Source organism: Grampus griseus (assembly GCF_964374135.1).
Source record: "Grampus griseus genome assembly, chromosome: 3".
NCBI lineage: Eukaryota > Metazoa > Chordata > Mammalia > Artiodactyla > Delphinidae > Grampus > Grampus griseus.
Window position 1 is genome coordinate 169,310,456 of NC_139019.1, and position 10,075 is coordinate 169,320,530.

Below are 10,075 nucleotides of genomic sequence, written 5' to 3' on the forward strand. Positions count from 1 at the left end.
GGATCCAAGTGAATGGGCCGGCCTGTCTTCCGGCTTAGTTAAGCGGCAGGTTTTAAAAAGTAAAAAGAAAGACCGTGAGGACTTGCCCAAGGTCACTGAGCGAAGCGGTGGGGGGCTGTGATCGCTCTCCACCGTCTCTGCGGCAACAGCAGTGAGAGTGACAGGTGGTCAAACTTAGCCAAGGAAAGTAACTCAATCCTTAGCATAGAGCGTCCCCAAGTTGCTATGGCAACCGCGGGGCGCTCTGGGAGCCCCTGGGTAGAGCGAGGGGCCCCGGAGCCCCGCCCAGGGCACGCCCCCCTCAGGCCTCTCCCTATTGGTCGGTCCCCGAAGGTCCCGCCCCCAAGTCACTATAAGGGGGGGCGGGGAAGGCTGGGGTCGGAGACCGGAGCCTGAGTCTGGGGTCTGCCGCAGCACTGTGGGGCTGAAGCTGAACGCGCCCGGGTGAGTGCCTCGCGGGCGGCGTTCGGGAGTGCCCAGCAGGCCCGGGGTCGCGGTGGGTGGGTGGGAGGGCGAGAGCCCAGCGGCTTGGGGAGAGGAGTGGTGTGACAGGCCGGAGCAGGTGGCTGAGACCCTTGGCCCAGTTGGCAAAAGCTCAGGACCCAGTTGGGAGAGGACTGGGGTTCTGAGGGCGCTGGGTGCGGACGGGGGAAGAACTGTAGGCGGGGAGTCTGAGGTCGAAGTCCCGCTCTGAGTCTACTTAGCTGAGTGACCTTGGGCCCATCATGGACCTGCTGTGTGCCTCAGTTTCCCTGTGTATCAAACTGGACTGTGGGTTTACTGGGATTCTGCGGCAACCACCTGCACCCCCGCAGGGGGCTGCTTGCACGGTTCCATCCCGGGCCAGGGCAACAGGGATCTTCCCTAACTGCAGCGGAGGCAACAGCCTACACAGATGAAGGCATTTGCCCAAAGTCACACAGCAGGTAATGGTCAGACTCGAACTCAGGTGTCTCTCTGCCCAGAGCCAATGCTTTGAATCACTGCAGGGCCTCCACTTTGTCAGAGGTTCTCTACTACGCACCTGCTGTGTGCAGAGCCCTGTGCATGCATTGTCCCTGCCCAGGGCGCTCCGAGGTAGGCATTATCATTACCTCATTTTGCAGGTGACCCTTGCCCGGGTCACCAAGCCCAGCCAGACAGAACCCAGGGCCTGGGTGGGAGCCGGGAGGGCTGGCATGCAAGGGCCCATCACTCTGTCCTGCCCCCAGGGTGACCCTGTTTGCAGTCGGCATGTCAGAAGACGAGGCGGCTCAGGCCCCCAGACCCAGCTTGTGGGAGCAGGACCAGCAGGTAAGGGGCTGCACCTCCCATGGAGCTCGGCACGGGAGGAGGTGGGGGGGGCAGTCCCTCCTGGGACAGTTTCAGACTGGGTCCCCCTGCCCTTGCTTCGAGCACCTTACTCTGAGGGCATTTTGGAGCGTGGTTGGGGGAGGCACATTCTACCCATTTCCTAGAGGGGCAAAGTGAGGCCCAGGGAAGGGTGTGTCTCTGGGGTGTGTCTCTCCAGACACTCTCAGCCAGCTTACCTGGCCTCTGCCCAACTCTCTCCCACTCCCATCTCTGGGTCTCTACCTGTATCTCTCTGTTTCTGTGTCCACCATCATGGCACTCTTAACAACAATGATAATAGCAATCACGGCGTATACTCTGCATCATTCACTGTTCCGAGCGCTTCACATGTTGTACTCCTTGAATCCCCATCACAGCCCTAGAAACCCAGTTTACAGATAGGGAGACTGAGGCACAGAGCAGTTCACGCACTTGCCCAAGCTCACACAGCTTGGAAGTGGAGAACCAGAACTGAACGCAGGTGGTCTTGCTCCGGAGGCTGTGCCCTTAATAACCAGACACTAATGGCTCTTCCCTCAAGGAGACTGAGTCTTTCAGAACTGGTCCCGCTCTGTGTATGCTGTTGAGAACAGGAGCTCTAGGCGCACCTCGGTGTGGGTGTCCATTGCCTGCGCGCAGCTGCGCTCAATATACTTACCCCCCACCCCTCTCACCTGCCCCTCGTCCCCGCCCAGAGAGGGTGAGTGGGCTCTCTAGCATGTGGCTGAGCCCCCCCCCCCGCTCCACCTGGGACCCCTCTGACACCACCCCTTCCTGCAGAACGTGGTGCAGCGTGTGGCGGCCCTGCCCCTGGTCAGGGCCACGTGCACCGCAGTCTCCGATGCTTACAGCGCCGCCAAGGACAGGCACCCGCTGCTGGGCTCCGCCTGCCGTCTGGCTGAGCACTGCATGTGTGGCCTGACCACGCGTGCCCTGGACCACGCCCAGCCGCTGCTCAGCCACCTGCAGCCCCAGCGTGAGTCCCCCTGGCCAGAGTCCTGGGTCCTGTGGTTTGTCCCACTGCCCCACCCTCTCATGCTCCATCTGCATGACTGCTGCAGTGGACCCCCTGAGACGGGTGTCCCTCTGCAGTCTCACCTATGCTGTGTGCCTTTACTCTGTCCACCTGCCTGTCCCCCATCCACCTGTGTCATCCCCTCTCTTGGTCCTCCTGCCTGTGCCATCTCACCCTCCATTCTCTGCCTGTCCCGTCCCCCATTCTACCTGCATCCCTCGTGCCCTCTGCCTCTGCTTATTTGTTCCTCTGTAGTTTGATCACCTGCCCGTCTGCCCTTAGCTGTTTCCTTGGGGCCCCCTTCCTTTTGTCCCCATCTTGTCTGTCTCACTGTCCTCCTCCCTTTGGCTAGCCTGATGTGCCTTGGGTCCCTTTGCCTGTCCAATCTCCCTCCCCTGTCTGCCCCTTCCTCCACCCGTCCTGAGCCTGTGACCAGCTCAGGGGGTCCAACCTGGCAGTGGGGTTGGGGGACAGAGAGACCCTCGGCCTCGCATCTGACCGAGGAAGGGGATCACCTGAGGGTCCCAGCCCAGGGCCTCGCCTGCCTCCTTCTCAGCCGGCTTGTGTGACCTTGAGCCTGCTCGCTGGGGCGTCTGAGCTGGACATGGGTGAGGAGTCACCTTGGTGCTGGCAGCAGCGGTGGCAGGGCGGAGGCGGGAAGGGCAGAGAGGCAGGGTCCAGCCTGGTGGCTCACCCACACACTCAGGGTCCCGGCCGCTCGCAGGGGGCCAGCCAGGTGCCCCCTCTGTCTTTCCCTCTGTGTGTGTGTGTGTGTGTGTATGTATGTGTGTCTCCTTTTTTCTCTGCCTCTCCCTCCAGCATCCCCTCCCTCTATGTCCCTGTGTCCCTCTCTCCCTTGACATCTCCCCAATTCTCGCTCGCTGCCTCTCTGTCTCCAGTGGCCACAGTGAACGATCTCGCCTGCAGGGGCCTGGACAAGCTGGGGGAGAAGCTGCCCTTTCTCCAGCAACCTTCAGAGACGGTACCCAGCACCACCAGATAGATGGTGGGGAAGCTGTAGGGGGTGGAGGTGGCAGCGAGAAACGCAGCCTGAACACCTGGGCCAGCCGGACTCCAGGACCCAGTCAGGCTTTGGTTAACTGGAACAAAACAGCCGCCAGATGAAAATAATTGACACCTGTGTTTACTGAGCACATAATATGTGCCAGCTGGTGCTGGGGATCCCTTCAGCAATGCCGTGAGGAAGATTTGATTTTCCTCCATTTTATAAGAGGGGAGATTGTGGCCCAGAGCCAAACAGGGGCCAGGAGTCCTTGCCTCGCAGCCTCAGGGAGCTGGGGGCAGGGGAAGGGAGCCGGAGACCTACAGCAACTGGAGCTGGGCCCCTTCCGCCAGGTGGTGACCTCGGCCAAGGACGTGGTGGCCAGCGGCGTGACAGGCGTGGTAGGCCTGGCTCGGCAAGGCCGCCGCTGGAGTGTGGAGCTGAAACGATCCATGAGCCACGCTGTGGACGTAGTGCTGGGCAAGTCAGAGGAGCTGGTGGACCACTTTCTGCCCATGACTGAGGAGGAGCTTGGTAAGGCCAGAGCCCTCCCCGCTCGCCCCTGAATCCTCCTACCCATCCCTGGAGGTTACGGATCAGAGAGGGCCCGGCCTCACCCAAGGCCACATAGCAGATCAGTAGGGGAACATGGAGCTCCAGCCCAGGCCTGACCTCCCCCAACCCGCATCCTACTAGAAATCTGACTGCCCAGAGCCCCGAGAGTATATGGGGCTTATAGACTTGAGGGCCACGGCCTCCAGCTGGTGGCCCTCCTTACTGTAGTATTTGGCCTGTGCAATGCCTTTAAAATGATTTAATTCATCACATGCATTTAAAAATCAGGTTTTGCCCTACAAATCCTGATTTCTAACTTGCCTTGGAAAATCAGATATTTGGGTTGAATGGCGTCCTCCCCTTTACGTGGTTCCCTTGAACCCCACCATTCTCCAGTGTTCTGCATCTAGTCCGTTGACCCTGGAGACCATCTGACTTCCAAACCCTGCTTTATGGCACTGGAGGAACATGGGGCGTGCCCCCCCTCCTTCACAGAAAGGCTGTGAGCCATTTTTGAAGCACCTTCTGTGGGCCAAACACTTGTAAGCGACTCTTTCATTATTATAAGCTCCATTCACAGGTGAGGAAAATCGAGGTAAAGAGACCCGGGATTTGCACCGAGGCAATCAGTAAAGTGGTTACGAGTGCCTGGGTTTGAATCCTGGGTCGGCCTCTTGCACCCCGTGGGACTTCACCTCTCTTTACCTTGGGTTTCCTCATCTGTAAATAGAGCTAATAATAGTGCCTACATCGTAGGACTTGGGGACGGTCGTATGAATTGATATTGTAGAGGGGAAATATACAAGCTGTAGGAGCCCATGGGCGTGTCCACCCAGAAGCGGAGGGCGTGGCCACGCTGACTCCCCTCCCCATCCCGTCCTCCAGCGGCTCTGGCAGCAGAGGTTGAGGGCCCGGAAGTGGGCTCCGTGGAAGAGCAGCGGAGACATCAGGGCTACTTTGTACGCCTGGGTTCCCTGTCGGCGCGGCTCCGCCACCTGGCATACGAGCACTCTCTGGGGAAACTGAGGCGGAGGAAACACCACGCCCAGGACACGCTGGCCCAGTTGCAGGAGACTCTGGAGCTGGTGAGAGCCCTCTGCCTGCCCCCCTTTCCCACCCCGTGATGCCGGCCAGCATGCGTGGATTGAGTGCCCGCGGACTACCTGGTCCCCTGCTAGTCTGAAAGGGGGAGGTGGAACCGTGTATGTGCAGGGCTGGGGCAGAGGAGGGACCCGGGGCTGGAGGCATTCAGTGGGGGTCAAGGCTCAGCCTGGGGAGGCAGAAAGAGGTTTTGTGGAGGAGGGGAAGTTATAGGCGGTTAAGATGGATGGGAAGAGAGTGAAGGTACCTCTTCCCGGGCTCTCCCATCACCAATCACAATCTTCCCAGCCTTTAGGTTCTAGCTGATAACCCAGCTTCTTTCCCCGTTGTGCATCGCTCCCTGCTCCAGAGGAACATAACAGCTCCTGTTTTCTATGTTTGATGAGTTCAGATGCCCCTAACCTGCTCCTGCTGCATCCCGCTCCCCATCTCAACTGATGACAGCCCTGTCCTTCCAGGGCCTCAGGCCAAAACCTGGGAGTCACCCTCAACTTCCCTCTTCTCCTCCTCTCCCACATCCGACATATCAGCCAGTACTGTTGGCTCTGCCTTCAAAGTCTACCCAGAACCCGCCCACATCTCCTCCTTCCTCTAGCTCCACCTGGGTCCAGCCATGATTACTCAACCATGGTCCTGGTTTCTCATCCTGGACCCCACAGTCTGTCCTTCCTGAAGCAGCCACCAGAGGGCACCTGTGAGCACCGGAGTGGGCTACTTTCACTGAGCAGCGTGTCCTCAAGGTTCATCCATGTTGTAGCGTGTTTCAGAATTTCCTTCCTTTTTAAGGCTGAATAACAGTCATCCCTCAGTATCTGCGAGGGATTGGTTCCAGAACCCCCCACGGAAACCAAAATCCGAGGATGCTCAAGTCACTTCTGTAAAATGGCACAGTTCTGCATCCACCGATTCAACCAACTGCGAATCTTGGTTGAATCCTCAGATGCAGAGCCCGTGGATACGGAGGTCAGACTGTGTTCTACTGTGTGGATCACAGTTTATTTCTATTAATCTTCTAATACCTGCCCTGTCCTGGGCACTGAAGACCCAGTGACCCCCTCAGGACACTCACAGTCCAGTAGGGGGACTAGGGTCATGATGGGAGAGCATGCTGGGTTCTGTGGGACCCGGAGGAGGGATCCACCCAGCCAGGAGCCGGGGAAGGGAGGCTTCTTGGAGTGGGTGACGTCTACAGTGAGACTTGAACTGAAGTGAACCAGGCAGCGGGATGGGATGGAGAGGAGAGTGTTCCTAGCAGAGGCACAAGCATGGGCAAAACCTGGCAGTGAGTCTGAGTTTCAGGGGAACCACAGGTCTCAGGTCTGGCCATGGGCAGGGGAGAAAATGAGCAGATCGGCCAGGCTGGATCAGTAGGCGCGGAAGGTTTGCATACAGTGGATGTTCCGTAAGTGCCTATTGAGGCCAGATCCACGCTAGGGTCCTGGTTCCCCCAACACTCCAAATCCTCCAGTTCTGACTACTATGGTCCCCGTCCCCACAGATTGACCACATGCAGTGCGGAGTGACGCCCATCACCCCAGCCCACCCTGGGAAGGTGCATGAGCTGTGGGAGGGCTGGAGCCAGCACTCCCCAGAGAACGGCCGCCGCAATCAGGTAAGATGGCATGGAGGAGGGGGGTTGGGGGGGTGTGGGAGGGGTTCTGGATCTGCCAGGGGTTGCCAGGGGCGGGGCTCCAGCCAGCTCCAACCAAGTACTGAGGTCAGCTGGTTGGAGAGTCTGTGGGGAAACTGAGGCAGGGCGGGGGTCCTGTTGGGGGTCCATCCGGGACACCCAGGCCCCTCCCCTCCCTTCTCTCCCTTCTCTCCCTTCTCTCCCTTCTCTCCCTTCTCTCCCTTCTCTCCCTTCTCTCCCTTCTCTCCCTACTCTCCCTACTCTCCCTTCTTCCCCTTCTCCCCCTTCTCCCCCTTCTCCCCCCGCCACCCCGCCCCCCGCAGGCAGAGCTGGAGACCCTGGTGCTGTCCCGCAGCCTGATGCGGGAGCTGCAGAGCACCGTGGACGCGCTGGAGACTAGCGTGCGGGGCCTGCCTACCAGCGCCCAGGAGAAGGTGGCCGAGGTGCGGCGCAGCGTGGACGCCCTGCAGGCCGCCTTCGCCGACGCCAGCTGCTTCGAGGACGTGCCGGCGGCCGTGCTGGCCGAGGGCCGGGGCAGCGTGGCCCGGGCCTACACGTGCGTGGAGGAGCTGCTGGAGCTGGTGGTGCAGGCCGTGCCCCTGCCCTGGCTGGTCGGGCCCTTCGCGCCCATCCTCGTGGAGCGGCCCGGGCCTCCGCCCGACCTGGAGGCCCTGGTGGATGAGGTCGTGGGGGGGCCCGACCCCCGCTGGGCACACCTGAACTGGCCGGCCCAGCAGAGAGCCTGGCAAGCCCAGTACGGGGATGGGATGGGCCTCTCCGGGGACATTCCCGAGGAGGAGCCTGAGCCCCCCAGTCGCCGCAAGCACACCATGATGCCAGAACTGGACTTCTGACCCGATGGGGCCGTGGGGCAGCGAAGGCAGCTGGAGGCCGTCCTGCACCCCGAGATCCCTGCTGCCCCCTAGTGGCCATGCATCAGCATTACTAGCCGATGCCTTGGCCTTGGCCCAGGCAGAGTTGGGGGCTGGGGCCCTAACTCTGAATCCTAGATCAGCTTCACTGATATTAGACCCTCCCCAGTCTTTCCCTTGGACATATGAGGACTTGAACCTAACTCAGGTCTGACTAGCCCCAAGCTGCATTCACTGGCTGTGGTCCCGCATTGCCCCACCCCAAGAAGCTGATCGAAACTCCCCAGAGAGTTGCATGTTTTGCCCAGATAGAAGCACACGCTTCTGTTTGGGGTTTTGAAAAGTGAGTGTCCCCTTCCTCCCCCAGCTTGTCTATCCCGGACTGAGGGGTCCCCAAAGATGCTTCAACAGCTGGACCTGCCACACCCACTTGCTTTGCTGTTTGGGGTTTTGCTCTCCAGAATAAAGGTGCTTCGTGTTGTCCAAAGGCCAGTGGCCTCTGTTCCAGCCGAGGTGGGTCTCAGTGGCGGGGTGCTGGGGGCCTCAGAGGTGTGCGACCGTATGGCACAAGCCAGGGTTCGAAATTTGAAAGGAGTGATGCGTCGCTGACCAACTGGACATCTTGTCTGGAGTTCCACGGTTAGTGCCCCACCCACCCGGGTTAAGCATTCAGATGGAGGTTCCTGGAATGGAAGCTGTTCTCACTTTAATGAATTTCTTGGAAACTGCAAAGGATCAAGAGGAGGGGGCTGAGGGGGAGTAGCCCCTCCTATGCCCTCCTCACTGGACCTGTAGGAGCTGAGCTTGCTGTGGCTTCTCTGGCTGCACTGGTCAGGATGGGGGACACAAACACAGGGTAAGGGGCACAGGCCAGTCTCGTGGGGGCCCCTGTCCTCTGACCGTGTTCTTCGCTGTCCCTTAAACTCCCCTGTGGCCAGGCAGGGTGTTAGGAAAGCACAGTCTGATGTGGTGAGGTCAGGGTGTTCCCTGGCTTCCTTGGGACCTGGTCCAGGGGTGGCTCTGGGAGTCCCAACCACTTCCCACCAGTTAGATTCACTTCCCTGCCCCTCCTCGGGAATATCTGTGGCTCCCTTTGTCCTCAGACCAAACGTCCCCGCTCACCTTGGCATTTGAGGACTTCTGGTTTCATCCTTGGGCTGACAGAGACACTGCTGCGGTCCCGCTGAATTGTGCACATTCCCCCACCTCAGGGCCTTTGTTCAGGCTGTGCCTGGAATGCCTCCCCCCCATCTCTCAGCTACATCTCATCCATCCTTAAGTCCAGCCCCAATGACACCTCCTCCAGGAAGCCTTCCCTGACTCTCCCCTGGTGGGATAGCTCCAACCCTCTGCAGCCCACCTTCTTGGGGCTCCAAGTTGCTTTCTACCTGGACATAAACCACAGGCAGCTTTGCCTTCTCTTCCCTCACAAGGCTGGGGGCTCCTGGAGGGCCAGGCTTGGTGAGGATGAGCCGAATGATACACAGAAGGGGCAGGTGACAGAGGGATCGGCTCAGGCAAAGGCATGGCAGTGGAGAATCAGTTTGACCAGCCCTGAGGGGAGGGAAAGAGCATGAGGTAAGTCCTGGAATTTGGGGGGAGGGAGCAGTAGTTAAGGCCCTGAGGTTGAGTCCCTGCCTTGCCTACAAACGGATGGGTAAGCAACTGCTCCTCTCCAGACCTCAGTTTTCTCCTCTGTGAAACAGGTATGAAAGTAGGAGTAAGGTAGCAGCCCTCAATCCTAGTAGGTCGTTCACCGGTGGAAGCTATCGATCATTCACTCATTCGTTGGTTCATTTAACAAATAGTTATTAAATAGCGCCTGCTGTGTGCCAGACAGTCTTGCACCCTGCGGGCACGGCAGTGAGGAAAATGCAGAAAAATTCTGCCCTCTAGGAGGGACAGACCATAAACAAGAAAAATACGTAAATTAGTTGTCTTAGTAGGTGATGAGAAAAGCTGGAGGATGGGGAGTGTGCAGGGGTACAAGGAGGGCGATATTTTTTAAAATAGGAGAGGAGGGGTCCAGGAAGACCTTTCTGAAAAGGTGACATATGTGCAAAGATGGACGAGCATTCCTCACAAAGGGCAGCTGGTGCAAAGGTCCTGGGACAGGACCGGGCCTGGTGAGCTGGAGGAACAGCCGGGAGGCCCGTGTGTCTGGAGCAGAGTGAGCGAGGGGGAGAGAGGGAGGGGGAGGGCAGGGAGGGGACAGGGTGGGTCTTGTGGGCCACAGGAAGGACTTGGGCTTTTACCCCGAGGGAGGTGGGAGCCCTGGAGGGCTGTGGGCAGAGGAAGGAAGGGACCTGACTCGGTGTTTATGATCATTTTTGTTATTTTTGCTGGGTTTCTCCCCCTTCGCTATGCTGTGGCAGCCCTGCGGGGAGGGGAGGGGAGGGGAGAGGCACACCCTGTGTTTCCCACCCGCCTTTGCCACCACCTTTGGGAAGCATTGGCTGAGGAGTTTGGGAGACACCCCTGTTTTGTTCCCCAACTGTTTGGCAAACACAGTGATGGCTCCAAGGAAATGACCTGGGGGTCATCAGGCCCAGTGGCTGGACCTTCCC

At 59.1% G+C, this 10,075-nt stretch overlaps 1 protein-coding gene across 2 annotated transcripts; it reads left to right on the plus strand.

The window, feature by feature from the left end:
* Positions 1-346: 346 nt before the first annotated feature.
* Positions 347-9,870, plus strand: PLIN5 (perilipin 5). 2 transcript variants are annotated; one of them, XM_082652602.1, is made up of 9 exons: positions 397-444; positions 990-1,077; positions 1,212-1,293; positions 2,113-2,308; positions 3,247-3,329; positions 3,704-3,884; positions 4,791-4,990; positions 6,505-6,618; positions 6,960-9,870. In XM_082652602.1, exons 3-9 carry the CDS (start codon positions 1,234-1,236, stop codon positions 7,488-7,490), a joined length of 1,365 nt encoding a protein of 454 aa, XP_082508728.1. In that variant the 5' UTR covers positions 397-444; positions 990-1,077; positions 1,212-1,233; the 3' UTR covers positions 7,491-9,870. The 2 variants fall into 2 exon arrangements, with proteins under 2 accessions (XP_082508727.1, XP_082508728.1); XM_082652601.1 differs by lacking the exon at positions 990-1,077 and having other exon boundaries at positions 347-444; positions 6,960-9,869.
* The last annotated feature ends 205 nt before the right edge of the window (positions 9,871-10,075 follow it).

Bases quoted from the DNA above. Each gene is read 5' to 3' on its own strand.
- PLIN5 (XM_082652601.1), top strand. From the start codon at position 1,234: ATGTCAGAAGACGAGGCGGCTCAGGCCCCCAGACCCAGCTTGTGGGAG. The intron at 2,309-3,246 runs GTGAGTCCCCCT...CTCTGTCTCCAG, and splicing joins CAGCCACCTGCAGCCCCAGC to TGGCCACAGTGAACGATCTC. The intron at 4,991-6,504 runs GTGAGAGCCCTC...CCGTCCCCACAG, and splicing joins TGCAGGAGACTCTGGAGCTG to ATTGACCACATGCAGTGCGG.